This window comes from Crinia signifera, chromosome 6 (assembly GCF_055691185.1).
Source record: "Crinia signifera chromosome 6, ASM5569118v1, whole genome shotgun sequence".
In the NCBI taxonomy this organism is placed as follows: Eukaryota; Metazoa; Chordata; class Amphibia; order Anura; family Myobatrachidae; genus Crinia; species Crinia signifera.
Window position 1 is genome coordinate 257248952 of NC_139222.1, and position 22447 is coordinate 257271398.

At 46.6% G+C, this 22447-nt stretch overlaps 1 protein-coding gene across 2 annotated transcripts in view; it reads left to right on the forward strand.

Moving 5' to 3' along the window:
* The window catches only part of LOC146009244 (alpha-2-macroglobulin-like protein 1), a 120376-nt gene that overhangs the window by 45868 nt on the left and 52061 nt on the right, over positions 1-22447 (forward strand). For both annotated transcript variants that reach the window (XM_083149408.1, XM_083149410.1), the window contains exons 13-18: positions 5526-5592; positions 8507-8652; positions 11608-11757; positions 13129-13332; positions 20895-21006; positions 22153-22288. In XM_083149408.1, the coding sequence (XP_083005534.1) occupies positions 5526-5592; positions 8507-8652; positions 11608-11757; positions 13129-13332; positions 20895-21006; positions 22153-22288 (815 nt within the window). The remainder of the gene's footprint in view (positions 1-5525; positions 5593-8506; positions 8653-11607; positions 11758-13128; positions 13333-20894; positions 21007-22152; positions 22289-22447) is intronic.

The window sequence follows — 22447 nt, forward strand, 5'->3', positions numbered from 1 at the left end:
TCCTTTATAACAAGGACTGGCACTGAGGATATCTAGCACTGCATCGATGCCCTCCTCGTGACAGATGTTTGTGTATAAGCTGGTGACATCAAGGGTCACCAGTATACAATCCTTGATTGGCCGACCAAATGCTTGTAGTTTCTTCAAAAAGTCAGTGGTATCACGCAAGAAATAGGGACTTGCTTGCACCACAGGTTGCAAGAAGAAATCTACGAATTGCGACACCGGCTGACTCAATGAACCCATAGAAGAGATGATTTGTCTCCCTGGTGGGGAGACCAACGACTTATGTATTTTCGGGAGACAATACAATAGCGGGGTGACAGGAAAATCTTGTATGAGAAAATGCATAGTAGTCTCATCCAGCCATGCATTATCATACCCCATTTTTATAATGGAATCAAATTCCTTCTTATATTTTTGGGTGGGGTCATACGTTAACCGAAGATAACAATCAACATCCGCTAACTGGCCTTCAATTTCTGAAATGTAATAATCTCTATCCAAGATCACAATTTTCCCGCATTTATCGGCGGGGCGAACTATGATCTCTGGATTATCACACAAGGCTTGCACCTCCACAGTTTCATCTCTTGTGAGATTGGAATGATATTTACAAGGTTTTTTCAGAATGGGCATAACATCTTGGTTTACCAATCTCATGAATGTCTCAATAGAGGCGTTAGGAGAAGGGGGATCAAACACGCTTTTAGGTTTGAAAGGTAAGGTCGAAGTGGGCGTGGGCAGTTTGGGTTGATGGAGGAAGTAATCCTTCAAACGTAATTGTCTGTGAAACCTAAAAAGTTCTGTCTCACAGTCAAAGAGCTTTTGCCTATGTGTTTGAACAAAGGATAGCCCTTTGTAAAGGACTGACATCTCATCCGCAGTCGGGGTATATTTGGATAGATTAAATATAATTATTTCTGAGGGCCCCTTCGGCCCCTCCCCTTTATGTTTGCGGTGCTTGATGCCCCCTCTCCGGCAACTCCTTTTGGACCCTTTACTGCGTTTCTGGTACCAGGCCTCCCGCCTAAAAAAGCATTTTTATTCGATTGATCGGAATCAGACTGTGATGTCTGTGAATCCAGATCAGTAAAATTCACCTCACGCCTTCTCCTATTGGAAGCAAATTGTTCCCTCCATGGGCGTCTAATATTTTGCCCAGTAAGCCAGGGATAAACCCTCATCTCGCGATAGTCATCCTTTACTTTTTTATATTTTGCTTTCTTACAAGACAACAATTCAGTTTTGAAATTAGAAACCGATTCCTCAAGTTTGGCCAGCCAATCATTGGATGTGTCAGCTTTCAATGTGGCAATACCTTCACCTTCACATATCGCTATTTCTTTCTTAACACCTGGTGGACCACTAGTACAATCAAATAAAAACTGCATTGATTTAATATTGCACACCAGCTTTTACAAAATTCCTTATTCGCTCGCCCTAGGGTTGGCTGATTTTTAATTCTAAAGCCTCTTGGTATAAAGCCTTCCCTATGATACTGGGACAAAGTTAGCCCATGTAGTTCTAATTCTACAAGTCTCTTTTTGACGCATAAGAGATTAGCATGAATTTCAACTGGACTGTCCACATCAATGGCTAACTCCTGTGTATCAGAGAACAGAATTTTGTTAACATCTTTATCAAGGAACCTCTTTGTCCCAGTAAGATCACCAACATCAAAATCCATGGTGTAGATGGCAGTTGGTGGTAAACCGCTGATGTACTTATGACAAAAAAAGATTTTTCTTCCAGATATAGCAAAAAAACTTTTTTCAATTCAGCGGTGCAATCAGTAATAGTTCCACAACAGAACAGTATCCAGACCATAGAAATGATCGCACAACACTTTGAAGAAATTATTAGATGACTGTGCCAGGTCCAAAATCAATACTCAATACATCCCTGCAGGTGAACTGAAAAGACCAGCACCAGTCCATATCATGATTTTCAAATATGTAGATTTATTGTCCAAAGCAGGACATCTCAATGCTCAATACTCAGAATACTGAAATGACACCCAACAGGCAAATACTCATCACTTAGTAGTCCTCATTTAGATCCTCGACGGCCGTTTCGGTGCCCAGAGCACCTTTGTCAAGAGGGGTCATCAACCTACTAACAGCTTAGAGATGCTTTACATAGGGCCTCACCACGCCAACTCACCTGATGCAATCATTGCTGATTATCGGCAGCCAAGTCCCACGCTCAGCCGCCCGTCCACACTCGCTCCCTGCTTGGTGACATCATACCGGAAGCAACTTGCGGCAGATGGAACCAAAGCTTCAGAGCAATGAGAGGGGGACAGAGACATGGTTCCAGGGTGCCGGAAACTGTCATCACAACAGCGTACACATTGCTATGGTTCTGTTCTCTGATACATGGGAGTTAGCCTTTGATGTGGACAGTCCAGTTGAAATTCATGCTGATCTCTTACGCCTCAAAAAGAGACTTGTAGAATTAGAACTACACGGGCTAACTTTGTCCCAGTATCACAGGGAAGGCTTTATACCAAGAGGCTTTAGAATTAAAAATCAGCCAACCCTAGGGCGAGCGAATAAATAATTTTGTAAAAGCTGGTGTGCAATATTAAATCAATGCAGTTTTGATTTGATTGTACTAGTGGTCCAGCAGGTGAACACAGACATCGAAGGTGTTAAGAAAGAAATAGCGATATGTGAAGGTGAAGGTATTGCCACATTGAAAGCTGACACATCCAATGATCTGGATTCACAGACATCACAGTTTGATTCCGATCAATCGAATAAAAATGCTTTTTTAGGCGGGAGGCCTGGTACCAGAAACGCAGTAAAGGGTTCAAAGGGAGTGGCATCCCCCTTCTCCTAATGCCTCTATTGAGACATTCATGAGATTGGTAAAGCAAGATGTTTTGCCCATTCTGAAGAGATCATAGTTCGCCCCACCGATAAAGGCGGGGGAATTGTGATCTTGAATAGAGATTATTACATTTCAGAAATTGAAGGCCAATTAGCGGATGTTGATTGTTATCTTCGGTTAACGTATGACCCCACCCAAAAATATAAGAAGGAATTTGATTCCATTATAAAAATGGGGTATGATAATGCATGGCTGGATAAGACTACTATGCATTTTCTCATACAAGATTTTCCTGTCACCCCGCTATTGTATTGTCTCCCGAAAATACATAAGTAGTTGGTCTCCCCACCAGGGAGACGAATCATCTCTTCTATGGGTTCATTGAGTCAGCCGGTGTCGCAATTCGTAGATTTCTTCTAGCAACCAGTGCATATATTAAGCACTGATCCAATTTTGGGAACAACTTGCCGGACACCGCCACTCTTTTGCTACAGACGGAGTCAAAATCTTAAGCAAAAGCTCACATTCTCCAATGTAAGTCCGAAAGTCAACCAACCTGCACATTGGCTTGTTCAACAACCTGGCTCTTTCAAATGCTCGGGTTGTATAAACTGCCAGCACATCCTGAAGGCAGATAAGTTCTTACACCCCAATACAGGCAAGGAATACTCAGTCAAACACCGCATGAACTGTGAATCAAAATATGTGGTTTATTTAATTAGATGTCCCTGTAACAAAATCTACATTGTGAAGACCATCCGCATGCTCAAGGAGCGGATTGGTATGCACCGGTCGTCCATTAACAAGGCGTACAGTAAAATAGAGTCAACCACCCCGCCAGTAGCAAGACACTTCGTCCAGGCAGGACATTCCATCAAAGACTTTCTCTTCATGCCTATAGATCATGTGCCCCCTATGAGACATGGAACTTATGGATATATGAATTAAGTGCCATGCAGCCAAACGGGCTTAATGAGGAATTTACCATGGTACCGTTTATCTAATACTGCTGCGTTAAGTTTCATATCTTTGATAAGTAAATTACACTGCATCGATGTTTGTCTGTCTGTTTGTATGTTTGTTTTCCTTTTTATGTCTTTATCAAATTGATATACTGTAATGATCAAATGGATATTGTGGTTTGCCACAGCTTATAGAATAGAGCCTATTATTTATGAGGCCATGTGTGGTATTTACTACACTATCCATTGATTATTTTTGTAGTGCAGCGTCTATTTGGCATTAGATCTTTATTTCATGTATTTATAATTTCTTATTACTGTTACGGTCATTGTTAATGATTGTAATGCACTACTTTGCACTTTATTGTTATATCACATATATGCAGGATTCAGATGCAGAATTGGCACTTTATTTATTGATAAATGCGTGTAATGTTGTGGATTACAGCCTATATGCACATAGTGACTGCTGTGGCATCGGGTAACCATAGCAATGTGCACGCTGTTGTGATGACAGTTTCCGGCACCCTGGAACCATGTCTCTGTCCCCCTCTCATTGCTCTGAAGCTTTGGTTCCGTCTGCCGCGAGTTAGTCCGGTATGACGTCACCAAGCAGGGAGCGAGTGTGGACGGGGGCTGAGCGTGGGACTTGGCTGCCGTTAATCAGCAATGATTGCATCAGGTGAGTTGGCGTGGTGAGGCCCTATGTAAGGCATCTCTAAGCTGTTAGTAGGTTGATGACCCCTCTTGACAAAGGTGCCAAATGTAATAGTGTGAGAGTTTCAGAAAGTGAGAGATTTTGGGACAGTTTTCCCAATTTTTTTAAAGCAGCAATCGACTATATGGCAAAATCAACCTGGTTTTGCAGTTTAATTGATTGCTGCTTTAAAAAAATTGGGAAAACTGTCCCAAAATCTCTCACTTTCTGAAACTCTCACCCTATTACATTTGACCCAAGGTATAAGACCTAATGAGTGCACGTAAATGTTTGGCCGAACAATACAACACCACCTGATATGTACATGTTATATATAAATAATCTATAACTTAGGTACTGTTTTATGTAATATGCACAGTGTGTATTCTAACGTAAGTATGTATAGGGAAGAGCTATGAATTGCTAAACTGCCTCACAGAAGAAGTACTGGACTTATAGCAGTATTGGCATAGTCACAGAAGCAGTACTGTACTTGTAGCAGTATTGGCATAGTCACAGAAGCAGTACTGTACTTGTAGCAGTATTGCCATAGTCACAGAAGCAGTACTGTACTTGTAGCAGTATTGGCATAGTCACAGAAGCAGTACTGGGCTTGTATCTGTATTTGCATAGTTACAGAAGCAGTACTGTACTTGTAGTGGTATTTGCAAAGTTACAGAAGCAGTACTAGACTTATAGCAGTATTTACATAGTCACAGAAGCAGTACTGGACTTATTACAGTATTTACATAGTCACAGAAGTGGTACTGGACTTGTAGCAGTATTTGCATAGTCACAGAAGCAGTACTGTACTTGTGGTATTTTCTTAGTTACAGAAGCAGTATTTTACTTGTAGTGGTATTTGCATAGTCACAGAATCAGTACTGGACTTGTAGTGGTATTTGCATAGTTACAGAAGCAATACATGGCTTGTATCTGTATTTGCATAGTTACAGAAGCAGTACTGGACTTTTAGCAGTATTTGCATAGTCAAAGTGAATGGTAACAGAGTCTCACTTTTCCAATAGGTCGCTTCAGAAGGATCCATACAAGACTCTGGATCTTTACAAATCAACACAGAAAATGGAAGTGAAGGTAAGACTAACTGTTATTTATTGGACCAGTAATTTGTATAATTAACACTGAGCTTGGCTGTCTATTTTGGTCTTGATCTGAAATTACACTGCTTTCAGCACTAATCATTTAACCTTTGGTCAATGGCGAAAGTACATGCAGACCGGGGGCTCTCTGGAAAGCCAGGCCACCTGCTGCCTTCTGCTTTCCCCTTCAATGACACTGCCTAATGCCAGACCATGCCCCGTGTCACTGGTGGACTTCCAAGGTGAAAAAACTATATGCCCTTTGCACCAGTTGACACCTGAGGTAGGGTTGCCACTGACTGTAACCTTAAATCAGACCACACCATAGAAGCTGCAGAATCCACAATTATCCTTTTGCTATGCAGAAAAATAATCTACAGTACATTTATTTTCTGTTCAACAAAAGTTAATGAACTATTTCAGTCTCTGACTAATCTTGAGGATTACCTTGGTCCAATTACCAATGGATAACAGGATTACCAATGGATAACAGGTACCTTTATCACATATTGACAGGATTCCTGCTCTCCCTCTTTCCATCTCCTCCACCCAAGCCTCATTCTTCTCCCCCCTGATCTCCCTCCTCCTCCCTTCTTTTTCACCTCTCCCCCCTCCACTCCTCCTTCTACTCACCCCCTCTCCATATCCTCCGTTCTCCCTCCTTCTTCTACTCTCCTCTGCTCCCCCTTTCCTTGACTTCTGCACCTCTGCCACCTCTCCCCTCCTCCTCTGCTCCCCTCCCTATCTCGCTCCCTCCTCTCTACAGTATCTCTACCTCCTTCTCCTCTCCTATCTCTCCTCCTATCTCTCCTTCACACCATCACTGGGGGGGGGGGAACCATTTGCCTTGGATGCTTAGGAACCTAGCACGGCCATGGCTGGACCAGAAGTACAGGTACAGCCACAGCCTGGGGGAGCAGTCTGCTATATCTGTGTATGGCAGTGTCCTGTCAGGGCCCACCCACCACAACCACTCCACCACCCTCTACCCTCTCCCACCAGTGTCCCCAGCGCCACTCCTCATTCCCCCGACAGGGTCCACAGCCACACACCTGCCAAGGTCCCCAGCCCCTCCTCAATCCCCATCCGCACTGCCACCCCACGCCTGCGCTCTCCTGGCACTGTTAACAGCACACCTCATTCCCCCCACAGGTGCCTCAACCCCCATTAATCCCCCAGCAGCATCCCCAGCCACCCCGCCAACCCACCCCCCCCCCCCTTTGGTCTACCCGCTGTGTCACCAGAGCACCTACTCATGCCCACCCCCAAATAACAACTCTCCCCAGTGTTCATAGGGCACCTCCTCAATCCCCCAGCAGGTGCCACAGCCCCTCTCCCCCTGCAATCTTCCATAAGGGTCACCAGCGCACCTCCTCAACCCCCCCAGGTTCCCTATGAGCAGTACCCCCACAGCATCCACAGCCGCACCCTAACCCACCCACCCCTCCTGCCACAGTCCCCTGCCCACCTCCTCAATCCCCCAGCTCAATCCCCAGCTGCCCCCCCACCCCCTACACTTCCCACTACCCCACCTCACATCCCCCAGCAGATTCCCCCCCCCCCCCCAGCATTCTACCGCCAGTGCCCTCCGCCCCTCCTCGATTACCCACGGCAGCATCCTAAGCATAATTGTGCATGCAAAACCCCCATCCACGGTACCAAAGCTCCCATCCCACCGCACCTACATCACCGCCACAACTGCCCATTACTCAACCCATGCACACCCGCACCTCACAAACCCACACCACCCAAACAGAAATCCCCCGCATGTTTAACTCCAAACACCCAGTATCCCCACATCTGCAACTACCCAACCCACTCCACCCACAAACACCCTCCCCCACCCATGTCACCCTAGCACCCCACCCACACCCCCGCCACCACCACACCCACCTGCAATACCACCACACCCACCCCTCCAGCACCCACTTGCAAAACATGGTCTGGTGTGGGTGTACACCTCCACCACCCGCAGTACACCCACACCACCCCTCCCCCATAGCACACCAGCCTCTCCTCCATCCACATCACGCACAAAAATCATTCACCCACACCATCCCAGTGCCCGCCCCACCAACAGCGGCGGCACCCACCCGCTATCCATCCCCAACCCAACTACAGCACCCACACACCTGCTCCTTCCCCACCCACAACACCCACATGCCGCCCAGCACCTCCCTAAACCACACCCCCCACACAGCCCAAAACCGCAACTGCAACTCGACTACACACAGTATCCCCGAACCCACTGCTCCCCCATCCAAAACTCCCCCCAAGCACCCGACCCTCACCCTCCCAATAAATACCTTCCCAAGTTAAGAGGGCCCAGCCCCTAACGACGGTGTGAAGAGCGCCCGTAGGGCACGATGAATCACCTAGTTTTCCACTATAAGTTTGTTGTGCGCCATATTCAGAGTCACACTCAATACTGGCACCAGGCATCACGCTGAGTGGAGTATTATGGCCTTAGAACAGCAGTTCTCAAACTCTGGGTCCTGACCCCAAAGTGGGTCACGACCTTCTCAGCATGGGGTCACGACTCCATGTGGCTCACCATCAGGCTGATGACTTTTCTAATCTCAGTCAGTGATTCAAGGAGTCTGAGAAGTCTGTTTCTTTGTCTATTACTTTAGACTGCACAATGCTGCCTTGCATGTCTGTTGTCTGTTGCCTACCCATGTAATGTGATGACCTTCTGTAGTAACTTGCTGGGGTCCCGTAATTATTTTTATTGTCTGATGGGGTCTCAGAGCAAAATAGTTTGAGGACCCCTGCCTTAGAAGATCTGTTCACAGCAAACCGCCACAATATTGTCACCAGAACTAATGAACCCATGAATAATAAAAAGATGAGAAGTCCTGGGGTAGATTTTTACTAATGTTCTCTCTCGTGTTCTATGTATTTCACAGACCTTCATGGTAAGGTCACTTTGACTCTCCCTCTGAGTGCCGGAATATCACCAAAACTTCATGCACTTGTCTACATTTTCCTGCCCAATGGAGAGATACTGGCAGACTCAGCAACATTTAACCTGTTACGGTGTTTCAAGAATAAGGTGGGTAAACCAACACCTCTCTCTCTCTCTCTCTCTCTCTCTCTCTCTGTCTCTCTCTCTGCATTGTACATGTATCCTGCCTTTTTCTGTAGAGAGTCACAGTTGTGATTTCAGGGACCTAATGGAGAAGTGCATAGAATGTGTATTGTGTATGATGGGCAGGTGACAGCACTGGCGCAGAAAGGGGAGCGGGTCATTTTTACTCAGGCCAGGGTCTGATGGTGGGGCCCGGGTCCCTCTCCCCCCCCCATCCCTGTTGCAAGCAGCCGGGCAATGGGAGAGAGAGTACAGGCTTCTGCAGCACAGCCTCTCTCCCCAGCTCAGCACATGCTTCTCAGTGCTGTGTGCTGAGCTGGGAAAAGAGCAGCAGCCTGTCTTCTCTCCCTGCGTTGGGGCGCCCCTCCAAAAAAAATTTATTTCAAAGGAGCATGGCCATGCCTCCTGGTGGTCATGCTCCTTCGTTTTACCAGGGCCCAGCCGACCTGACTGCACCCCTGGGTGACAGGGATGGGTCTCAGTGCATGCAGGGTCTTATGTGCATTTTATGTGAGTGCTTGTGGGCATGCCAGTGAAGGTGGCTGCAAACACAAATGATCACACAGGAGCCCATACTCAGGAGCCCATACATGTTAATGGTAAGTACCAGGTAGGGATCCTTATCCCTGGACATTTTGTCAATCCCAGGAATCGGGATTGAAAAATGCTCAATGCCAGGATTGGCATCCCTTAAATAAATACTCCCCTATCCCCCACATAAATGTACTTGGGGGATCGGGGTAGGCCGCAGTGGTGCGGCGGAGCTGCCAGGTGGAGGCAGTCGGCAGCTGTGCAAAGGCGCTGGTGTGATGACGGGAGCTGTTGATCGAGCAGGTGGGCGGCGGATGTTCGGGTGTATTGCCAGGAGTGGTCAGTCAGGTGGCGCAGTGCCACACACCAGGGTCGGTAACAGCTGGGCAGCGTATATGCATGCACAGTCAAATCCAGAATACACGGGATTGAAATCCTGGCAATTTTAAGGCCAAGTCTAGGGATCCCGTCAATCCTGGTCCCGGGATTGGCCACCCTAGTACCAGGGTCAAGGTTAGATTTAGGGTAAGGCACTAGGGAGAAGTTTACCAGTAGGCTGTGAGGAGGGGATTGTTTAGTATTTTGGAAAACATATTTTTGGAATCGAATATTTCCGTATTTTAGAATACTTGTGTACCCTAACGGGATATCATTGGGATGGGACCCATATCTAAACACACACAGCCTGAAGGTAATTGTATACAATATGTGGAGTCATTTTTGTGCATTAAACTGTTAGGGACACGGGAGATCTCGCCAACCCTAACTCCGTTGTCACCTCTTGGAGTTGGCGGATGCGTGCTAAGCTAACCTTCACCAATAATAGCCGCGTTCGTGGGAGCCCGTTAGTCAGGCTCCCACCCCGATGCCACCTGGTCTTACTAGTGACAACGCAGCCGCCAAGGCCAGAGGTAAACAAGGGGAAAGCTACCTAACAACCAAGAGGCGAGAACCACCCTGCCCTACGGAGGAAGGTGCCAGCGGATAGCACTCTAGGTTGGAACCCGCTATGCCAATGCTGCTGGCAACGGGTAAGACAATATACAGTAGCCAAACTGACAGGTGTAACAATACACAAGGTAGACCCAATAAGATAATGCTAACAGGTGTAACAATACACAATATGCTGACACAATAAGAACTTGCTGACGGATGTAACAATACACAGTATGCTGACACAATAAGTACTGCTGACAGATGTAACAATACACAGTATGCTGACACAATAAGTACTGCTGACGGGTGTAACAATACACAGTATGCTGACACAATAAGTACTGCTGACGGGTGTAACAATACACAGTATGCTGACACAATAAGAACTTGATGAGTAAGGAGACAAAGAGTGGGAATCTCCCAACTTATCTGACAACCGAGGGATCAGCAGGCAGAAACAGGCAAGGATCCTGGAGGCAGCCAGGAACAGGTCACTGGAAACAGGAGCCAAATGCTGAGTGGAGCCTGGAACCGGGAACACTCTGGACACCAGATCAAGAGCTATAGCCGGCGTCTGAGTGTCCCGGCCATTCAGTTTAAATAGTGCGCCAAGCGCTACCCTGGCGCTGCGTGCGGCGTCATGTACACCCCTTCCTCCCTGCGGCCGCCAGGCGTCCCCCGTCGCCTTGGCAACCACTGCGGCAGGGGAGGAAGGGGTTGTACGCAGGCAGCCTGACGTCCGTCAGCGTCCGCCGGAAGCTCCCGGCTCGTGACGCGACGGCGTCGAGGTAACCCGGCAACCGCCGGGACGGCATTAGAGGAGACTGCCGGGTGAGCGGAGGCGCTGCCCGTGCAGCTCCTAACATAAACAAAATGTGTGTTCAGATGGAGCCGGGCTTATCTAGCCGGCCAGTTTGCAAAAGCGCTATGTCTCTGCGCGCTGTTTGCCGAGACGGGGATGTGTTAGTGTCTCACAGGCTTGCATGTCCATTGCCATAGATGGGGCGCACGAGCACTCGCGCGCGTCCCATATTCAGCGCATTTCAGTGAACGGCACGCCGAGATGGTACACAGGCCGGCTAGATAAGCATCCATTCGCAGCCATTGGGTGCGGACACACGCAATGAGGGGGGGGAGGAGGCTGCAAATATGCACAACACTCTCCTCCGTCATCTTTACATGAAGCTCAATTTTGGCTATTGCATCAGTTATTGCATGTATAGAGGGGGACAAGATGACATCACTGAACAATATTGTTAGCGATATCGTTCAGTGTGTATGCACTATATCATTTGTTCTAGGGAAATCGTTAACGATATTATTCATAGACGATATCGTCAAGTATGAACCCAGCTTAATTATACCAAATATTAGCAATATACAAAGTGGGAAAGCTGTTTTTGGAGGGTTGCACTTGCTAAGTAATTGTACTCCACCATTGCTCTTCTCCAGGTATCAGTCGGGTTCTCTCCAGATGAGGTTCTCCCAGGATCAGATGTTTCCCTCCGTGTTCAGGCAGCCCCAGGATCTCTCTGTGGGCTGAGGGTAGTGGATCAGAGCGTTGTGCTAATGAGACCAGAGAAAGAGCTGACTGCGGATAAAGTGAGTAATGTAATAAGGCAGAAATTGCGCAATCAAGGTTCCACCCCCCTCCTCCACACACACACACACACACACACACTGTTCAAAGCAGCAATTTATCACAATGATCAGAATCAGAATCATCTTTATTGGCCAGGTATACTTGCGTTTGTTTGGAATTTTTTGTGGTAACAGTGCAGCATCAAGCAGGGAACACAAGGGGGGTGGGAAGAGAGGCGTAAACATACATCACATACATTTCACATATATCTAGAACAGTTCGAGTTAGTATTTAGTATTTGGTACGTTTAATACGGTTTAGTTGGTGGACAGCTATTGGGAAGAAGCCTTTTGTAGTTCTTGTCGTCTTTGCTGGGATGGACCTAAACGTCTGCCTGACGGAAGGGGTTCAAACAGGTTGTGACCAGGGTGTAGCTTGTCCGCCAAGATCTTTCCTGCACGCTTATTGACCCTGGCTAGGTATAGTTCTTGGACAGTGGGGAGCTCCGCCCCAATGATCTTTTCTGCCATTCTCACCACTCTTTGCAACCTTCGTCTGTCATTCTCGTTTGCTCCTCCGAACCAGATTGTAATCGAGGAGCAAAGGACAGACTCTACTCTACTCTACATCATAGACTCTACTATGATGCAATTCTTTGCAAATTGCATCATCCCAAGGGCATAGTCAAAACTTTGTGGGCCTCATAGCAACATTTTGAAGGGGGTCTCTGTCCCAATGTATCCAGAGAAATACCTTTCTACCTCCACTTCATATTGTGGCACATTACAGTGCTGCAGATTGGTTGCTCTTTTTTAGAAGCTTTAGTAAATGTATCCATAAGATTTTATGCAGTGTCAGTGGCAATAATCAGTTGATTACAAATAGAGTATATACAGTACACTCTGCTTAGAGCATGGTATAGTGTATTATGTTTAAGCTTAAAAGGCCACTATACTAAGCCTTGGAGAGTAATAAAGTGGAGAGAGAAAAATCACCAACCAATCAGCTCCTGTAATTTTTCAAACACAGCCTGTAACATGGCTGTTAGAAGCTGATTGGCTGGAACTTTTCTTCCACTTTATCTCTCACAACTTGACCACTATCTGAGGATTAGAACATTGTGTTTTTGGATTAAGTTGTTACATTTTCATAATCATGGGTTCTGCTCACTGTATCCTAGAGCTTTGGTATTTTTTAATTTTCCAATGTTATACGTAAAGCAGCATTAGCTCCATATGTCTTACTTATATTATTAACACAATATTTTCAATATTATAGTATAAATCTATATTTTATTTTTTGATCTTTAATATTCCTTTGTCATTTTTCATTCATTATTGGATCATTTATATCTGATAACCAACTCATTTTGTGGCTCCTGTCTGTGAAAGGTGTATGATCTGTTCCCCCTCTGGCATAGTAGAGGGTATGACTATCGTGTCCAGGAACCAGGAGATGGATGTTTTCAACCTATGCTTCCACCTAGACTTCCGGAACCTCTATTACCTGGTGGTTCCCCAAGAAGAACAGCTCGACGCATCATAAACCCCTTTTTTGGTGATGATGATAATAATGATGTCTACAGCTTATTTCAGGTACATTCTAAAGGAAAACTTTAATGTCAAAGAAAAGTTGACATTAGAATATGCTTACATCCCATACTGAGCTCTACAGCACAGATGTAATCATCAACTGCATTAGTTAGATACACCTGAACATTTAATAAAACTTGATTTAAGAAGTAATTGATTCATTTGGCATGCAAATTTTCCAGTGTCCTCAAGAGATTTGTTAGTCTTAATTTGGGAAGATCCATAGTCCCCAGTAATATTCCTCTTGATAGCAAGAAGATTTTTATCAGACATGTTGGCAAAAGCCATCGGAAGATGACTATACTGTAGTTAATCTTATTCTCACGGCCACCAAGAGCTGATTCGGGGCTGGGTACTGGGGAGGGGGCGTGTCCAAATCTGGGAGACATGACCACACCCCCTTCAAAAAGAATTAAAAAAAAATACTATGCTGCATGCTGCAAATGGGAACATTCCCTCACCCTGGGTGTCACCTAAGGTAGTGATGACAAGGGACATTATATATTAGAATTATAGGGCTTCTCTAGAAGAGTTTCTAAAAGCTTTCAGAAATGTGCTGCTCTGTGGCTTAATTCATTCATACCATCAAATGATTTTTCTCCCCTTTGGCTGCGTGTTCTCGTACACATCCCCTTGCTTCGTACCGAGAGGATTCGACGTCTGGGGGTGGGGAGTTCAGTCGGGTGGCAGCCAGCATTAAGGGTCTCGATAAGCAGCGAACGACCGCTGCTTAGCAAGCTTTACTCAATCAGGCCCATATTTGCCCCACCTGCAGTGCACATGGTTTTGCTCAGTTGAGAAAGATGTTGCTTTTGCGATCAACTTTGCAGCAGGCCCTTAGTTGCTGCCACATGAACGGCTCATTAGGGGATTGGTATGGAATCCCGGCGGTCAAAATCCCGATGCCGGAATCCCAACCGCCGAAATCCCGACAAGGGGGGGACGTGGATCGCCCCCCCTTGTGGGCTTGCTGCGCTCAGCACACTAATTTATTTTCCCTCTATGGTTGTCATGGACACCCACAGAAGGACAAAGTGCAGAGAAAGTGACTGCATCCCCTCATTAGATATATGCATTAGGACGCAGGCGTACAGGTGTAGCTATTAAAGTGGGAATCAGACACTAACAGTGATTCTATGGTCAAAGTAACTACTTCATTTTTATTCCCCATTATAGTATTTGGGTGATATTCAGACCTGATCGCTAATTTGCAGAGCCCTGCGATCAGGTAATTGCTGCCCCTACAGAGTGACATCCTGCCCTGTGGAAGCCTGCAAACATATTGCAGCCCTGCGATTACACTCACCATCATATGATTGCTCCTCTTTGTCAGACTGTGTGTAACCCAGGATCTACTCGGCCAGTGCAAAAGAAACCATACCCTCCAACTGTACCGATTTAGCCGGTACAGTACCGTTTTTTAATGGTCTGTACCGGCTAAATCTAACTGTACCGAATGTACCGTTTTTCTGTAGCCAGCCCATACGACTCTGGGAGTTGTAGGCTTTTATTTGTAGTATAACAGTCCTGTTCTATTGGCTGCTCTTCCGGCAGCGTTAGCTGAGAGGGGGAGTGGCTGGCTAAGAAGACTTCATGACCCAAGGTGCCCTGCAGGGGAACTCGGTTCGATTTTTGAAGTAGCTGGCTGCAGACCTGCTCTGATAAAGCCATTACGCAAGCACCACCACTCTCTGCCCAGTCAGGAGAATGCCATCCACCTGCAGTACTGGGAACTACTGTACTACAGTCTATTGCAGTAATTGTCTTCATGTCGGTTAGTACCAACAGTGTGTCCTTTAATGAGGATGGGGGAATTGTTTATTCTGTGTAATTCTCCAAATTTTTGTTTGTTCAGTATCTTATTAAAGGTTATCTGAGATTCTGTCTGCCTTTCATGGCCCAAAGCCTGCAGCGATCAGCAGTGGAGGGTTGTACGTGGTGTAGTGCACTTCCTGTTATCATCTTTAAGTGCTCTTAAAGGGTCTCTTGTGTGTCCTTATTTGTAATACATAGGGGGAAATGAAGAAAAAACTGCGCCCAATTTCCCATCTAAATTGACCTCGAGGACGTGATACTTGCGCCCATTGCAGAAAAAACAATTGTATCCCCCCACCCCCCGTCTAGTCGCCAGTATTTGCCAATTCAGGACTAGTTTGTACACAATCAAAATCCTCTTTAAAAAAAAAAGCAAAGTACATATTTGGACAGGGTGGTGACCATGCCCACTTTAACTGTGGCCATGCCTACTTCATACATGGCCACACCCCCTTCCCAAGTGTGTACCGAATTTTGCCCTACAAATGTTGGAGGGTATGAGAAACAGGTGTCACACACTGTAGATGTGTGTGGTAACTGAATTACAAACACACGTGCTGCAAGGATGTAACACAGGTCTTTACTCAGCATGAGGCAGACACCAAGTGGAAGTAATAGGAGAACAACAGGAAGTAAGTCCCCTCAGCAAGACTACATCTCCCAGGATGCACGTCATACATCTACATCCCCCCTTTTAACTAGAAGGGTACAAACATGAATTGAACAAACACAACAGTGTTAAGCATGGGAAAAAGAAAAGATGTTATACAATAAAGTCTTGGAACTTTGGGTTGGGTTTGGACACTCTGCCTGATCTGGTAATGGTATACTGTGAACCCATGGGAATGTCCGCAGTGACACCAGAGGGCTCTACTACTGGAGTGGCCTGTGGGGAGGGGCAGTCCATGCAGTGTGGATCATTACTGACATTGGTTGCAGCTGTGGTAGAAACTCTAGGCTGTGTAGAGCTCTCTTCAGGCACACTTAACAGATGGCGGCGGTTGCGTTGATAGAGGGCATTATCAGACTGCACCACGCTAATTGGACAACCTGCAGGATGCTGAACCCCTGCCATTCTGTCAAAACCTTGCTCGGTTTGCATACGGACTGGCTGGCCTTGAGACAGTGGTGGCAAGCGGTATGCTGATCTGTCATAGGAAGCCTTGGCAACCATTCCGCGCTTGCTGATGGTGTCCCGTACGTGTGGGTCTACTCTGGGTTGCAGGAGCTTCTTTGCCATTGGGATGGCTTGTGCGAGAGCGCCGTGCTAGTAAGCATTGTGCAGGGGATGGGAGTCCATCTCTGTGCGTGTTTCTCAAGATCAGCAGTGCCAAATATATATCTGATCGATCTTGTGCACACTTTTCCATTAGGTGCTTTGCAGAGTGGACTGCACGCTCCGCCAACCCATTGGACTGTGAGTATTGTGGACTACTAGTGATGTGCTGGAAGTCCCATGTGTTTGCAAAGTCTTTGAATTCTCTGCTCTTGAACTGCATGGCATTGTCAGTGATCAGCTGTTGTGGGATGCCATGTGCTGCAAAGTGTCTTTTCAGCTTTGAGATTACCATGTGACTTGTGGTGCTGGGAAGTAGTTTATCTCGAACCATCCTGAATAGGAGTCAACTAGTACCAGGCACTCCTTCCCCCTCCATTCGAATAAATCAGCTTCCAGAATGGACCATGGAAGATCAGGAATGTCATGGAGCAGCATGGGCTCCCGTGGCTGGTGTGGACGTAAAGCATTGCAGGGTGCACATAGTGAAACAGTACGGTCAATGTCGCCATACATGGAGGGCCAGAATGCGGTTTCCTGGGCCCTACGCTTGGTGGCCTCCAGGCCGGCATGGCCCTGGTGCATCTGCTGAGTATAGGATGTTTGAAGGGCAGCCGGGATCACAAAGCGGTGACCCCGCATGATGATACCATCAGACACGGTAAGTTCATTTCTCATACAGTAGAAATGGCGAAGACAATTCGGCAGTTCCTTAGAAGAGGACGGCCAGCCATTGAGGATCACTGCAGAGGGGCACTGGGAAAGATCATCCACAAGTGTGGCAGCATGCAGCTCTTCCAGCCGCTTGGTGGGAAGCACCTCCACAGCCATGACCTCATAGTCATCCTCTGCATTGTCCATGTCAGTGGTGGAAAGGAAGGCTCTAGATAGAGCATCAGCAACTTGCATTTCCTTTCCTGGCTTGTAGATGACATCCAGGTTGTACCGCTGCAGCTTGAGCATCATGCTCTGAATAAGGAAGGAGGCAGAGTGGATGGCCTTCTTCAGTATAGTGATGAGGGGCTGATGGTCAGTTTCCACTGTGACAGGATGGCCATAGATGAAGTCATGGAAACGGTTGCAGGCGAACACAAGTGCCAACAATTCTTTCTCAATTTGTGCATACCTGGTTCAGTATCGGTTAGGGCCCTGGAAGCAAAAGCCACTGGCCTGCGGTGCCGGAGGCACACGGCCCCTAGAACACTCTGTGAAGCGTCGGCAGAAAGGACAACCGGGTCATGCACGTTGAAGTATTGCAGGACCGGTGGATTTGTCAGCATGGTCTTCAATCGATCAACAGCAGCCGTGTGTGTGTCCAGCCAACACCATTCTGAGTCCTGATGGAGTAGCTGACGTAGAGGCGCAGTGGTTTCACTGTATTGTGGAATAAACTTGGATAAGTAGTTAGTCATCCCCAGGAAGCGCTGTAGTGCTTGTTGGTCAGCTGGAAGCTGCATTTGCAAAATGGCAGTGACCTTATTCGGGTCTGGCTTGACACCTTGACTGGTGAGCACATGGCCCACATACGCCACTTCTGTGACTCTAAACTTAATTTGTCTGGGTTGAGCTTTAGGTTCAAAGCACGGGCCCGTTCCAGCACCTGGTGTAGTCGCTGGTCGTGTTCTTCCATGGTACGGCCCCATATCAGGATGTCATCAATGATGATGTCACAGGGATAGCCTGCAAACAATTGCTCTATGCAGCGCTGGAAGGACTCACTGCCCGTAGTGATTCCATAGGGCATGTGGAGGAATACGTACCGCCCTATCGGGTTCATGAAAGCAGTGAGCAGGGCTGAAGCTCTGTCCAAAAGGATTTGCCAGAACCTGCACTTTGCATCCAGAGTGCTGAAGACTGTGGCACCTGGCATGTCAGCAATCACTTGCTCGATGGTGTGGACAGGGTGATATGGACGTAGGAGCGCTTTGTTCAAGTGTACTGGATCAATGCAAAGACGTACAGTCGCATCTTTTTTTGATGCAGCCACCATGGCGGACACCCACTGTGTTGCTTCCTCTATGTCATTCTGTGGATTTCTTGGATAATTTTGTCTTTCATTGCAATGGGGACCCTCCGGGGGGCACAGACAGTAGATACAATGGAGTCATCTAGCCTCATATGGTACACGACAGGAAGCTTGCCAAGTGTGCTGCAATCAAAAAAGTCCTGAAAGTCTTTAATTTCCGGACCAGTCACCTGTATTGCATGTACATCAGGTCCCAATTTGAGAAGGCCTAGCTTCATACTGTCAGGGAGGCCCAACAGTGATTTAACCTGCTGATCCACAATGTGGAATAGTTAATCAGCACGGGTAAACTGTATCTGTGTGGTGATGATTTGGCCACCTTATGCTATCAAGTTGATCCTGTCCTGTGGGTTTATCTGTGCAGTAGGATTTACAGTATTTCACGCAGTTGTAGGACATGACATTGCACTTCGCTCCTGAGTCTTTTTTGACTGTGGCCACCTTGTTCGTATTTGCTTTCAGCTTGACAAATACTTCACCCTTCTCATCCAAGTAGTCTACACTGTCATACGAGTCATGTCACACCCTGGATCCGTTTCCACCTGGTTAATCGGCCGGGGTGGGCGTCTATAGCGTGACTCAGACTGTTGCTTTATGGAAGCTTGATCTTTTGAGCGGCAGCACCTTGCAAAATGATTCCACCTGCCACATGCATTACACCGTTTATCATATGCGGGGCAGCTTTGCCTGCTAGGAGGGTGCTGTGCTGCGCAGTTCCCACATGTGGGTGATCGGTGTGGAATGGCCGCCATGACACACACCTCAGCGTCCTTTTTTAGCTCCCTTGTGCCCTTTTCAGACTGTTCATGTAGCATACAGATGCTTATGGCAGTTTCTAATGTGAGGCCCTTTTCCCGCAGCAGCTGTGCACATACCTTGTCGCTGCGTATGCCGCACACGATTCTGTCATGGATGAGCTCGTCTGTGAGGATACCGAAATTGCACTTCTTTGCAAGCAGCTTTAACGTGGAGGCTTAGGACTGTATGGTGTCGTCGCCCTTTTGGTTTGTGCTGTTGAAGATATGTCTGTCCATGATGACATTCTTTACCGCCATGCAGATCTCTTCAAACTTTGCAAGTAGGATGTCAGGATCCTCTCTGTTTTCTTCATCAGCGTATATATAAAAGCATCTGACCTGTCCACAGCATCGGTGCCTGCGAGGTTCAGCAGCGTGTATGCCTGGACTCTTTTTGGTTTGTCTGAAAGACCTGCTATGCAGTACACGCACCATTCCCTTTTAAACCTCAGCCAGTTGTCAGCGATGTTTTCATCAAATACCAGTGGATCTATTATTCTCAGACCGTGTGCAATGTCGATCCCTCTTCTGACACCATGTAGATGTGTGTGGTACCTGAATCACAAACACACGTGCTGCAAGGATGTAACACAGGTCTTTACTCAGCATGAGGCAGACACCAAGTGGAAGTAACAGGAGAACAGCAGGAAGTGAGTCCCCTCAGCAAGACTACATCTCCCAGGATGCACGGCATACATCTACACACACCCTCCCTGAAAATGTTTGGCCATGCCTGCGTTTTCCTTGACACTCCCAGTAATTGGGCGGTTACCACCCCCAAACCCCTGCTTCCTGTCAATCAACTTTGCGTACTGCCAGCGATAAAAAAAAATTGCTGGATATTTATCACAGGATGACCTCACACGTGTGTACTGTGAGCTGAATGCATGTGCAGTCATTCTACAATTGCACAGCCTGTGAATCGGAAGCCATATGATCAGGTCTGAATAACCCCCGTGGTCTGACCAACAGATGAGCCTCTTGACCATTTATGCGTATGCACTTAGTTGCTGCCACAAGAACGGCTTATTAGATATGGCTCGTTATATAAGTGACCACTGAGACTACAGTATATGAGATACTGAGGACTGGAGCAATTCATACCGCATTCACATTGCAAAATGCAGGGTTGCACCAAGACTTTGAACCGGTTCAGTCCCAGCACGACCCTACATTTTACTCTGTTCAGATCGCTTCAGAGGACCAGCAAGATTGACAGTTCGCTGACGTCATGCAGGGGCGGGCCAGAGCGGCGGAGTATCATCGCGGGCGGGGAAGGAGGTCGCGCTTACAGGGTCGCTCGACCGGATTAACCCATTCATACTGCACAGAAAAACGGCTACGAACCAGTAAGAACCCTTCTTTTTACCGGTTCGTAATGCCGTGTTGCTGGACCCGGTAACCCCTTTCAGGTCAAACCGGCAACAACCCGGCATGAACCCGGTAATTAGGTGTGATCTGAAAGGGGTATTAGTTGACACAAATACTGGTTTAAGCAGCACAAACAGCTTTTGTGTTTCTTGACCCCAGTGCACTATAAACTATAAAAGCAACGTTCAGTTATGGCAACCAGCTATTGTGAAATGTTCCTTATAATTTCATTGAATGTTATTTACAAAGCTCTCCCATTGTTTTTTCTTATACATTACAGGGCATGAGATTAAAAATAGTAACAAGTGATAACATAAAGAAGCCTAGACAGTGCTTTCAGTATTTCATGTATGCTTTTCCTGGTATGGCAGGACCTCTAATACCTGGAATGGGTAAGTTTATTATACATTGTGATCCCTTAGAAACATACATAGAATATGACAGAAGATAAGAACTACTGTTCTTGGTGAATCTACAGTAGTCTCCCCCTGTTTAACCATTTAATGACCTTGATGGAGTATAGATATGATTCTCACCTTTATATACACATATATATTTATAAGATTTTTAACCCTAATTTGTCCTTATTTCTATGTAGGTATATCCATATGTCCATCCCAAGCATGTTTAATTATTCTAATGTCTTAGGGGCCCATTTAACATTGAATATTTGCAGCTAATTCCCCCAAATCACACGTTTTTGGGGGTAAGCCCCAAATATTAAGTACATCTGGAATGTAAGGTGGCAGCACCGCAGCAAGAATCTCCGATACCTGTCTGCAATCCCTCCTGTCCCATCCGCACCTGCATTCTTCCATAGGATTCTATAAGTGATGTGATGTTGCACGATGTACCAATATTGGGCATCATCGCATCAGTCCCGGAGCTACTGCCATTCTGAGATGCCGGTAACCTATAGGCAGTGTGGGCCAGCCAGTGCTAACCACACATGCGTAGACCCCCTGGCACCCAGCTGATCAGTTCACAGAGACAGGCTCCCAGTCCCTGCGTCTACAGAGACGTACATCCTGCTGATAGGATTGCATATTGCAATGCGATCCTTGGTGGTAGACCCCACCCAGATCGCATTGTATATATGATCCAATGTTAAATGGGTCTCTTAGCTTCTAAGACCTCTGATGGAAAGCTATTGCACTTATCCACAACCCTTCTGTAAAGTCATTTTATCTCAAGGTTTCTTTGAACCCACCTCCTTCCAGTTTCAGCACATGTCCTTGTGTTCTAATACGTCTTTCCCTCATGTACCTTGTTAAAACCCCTGGTATAATTGACATTTTCTGTCATGTCCCCTCTTTATCTTCTCTTTCCAAACTACAGATATTGAGATGTTTTGGTCTTTCCTAGTAAGTTTTGTGCTGTAGGCCATGTACTATTTTATTTGACCTGTTTTGTGCAGTCTTGTATTTATATCCTTTTGGAGATATGGCCTCCAGAACAGAACACAGTGTGCCATAATTAATTCGGAAATGGCTGCCAACCACGACAGCTCTAAAACATTTACATATTTTTCTTATTAGATAGGGTATTAGATAGTGCACCAGTGTTACCAAGGCGTCCAGACATTTCAGAGACAGTAAAGGATAACGAAAAGGAAGAACAAAAGGTTCGAACATATTTTCCTGAGACGTGGATCTGGGAACTTCTACCTCTTGGGTGAGTCAATGAGTAAAAAGTACAAACCTTCCAAAGTGGTGGAACTACATCATTGGTGCCCAAAGGCATTGTCTTCTCTTAGTGATCTCCCTTCTTTACTTACCAGCCGGAACAACAGTGGAGCTGGCAGTTGAAGTGCCACAGGGGGCAGTAGGGTAC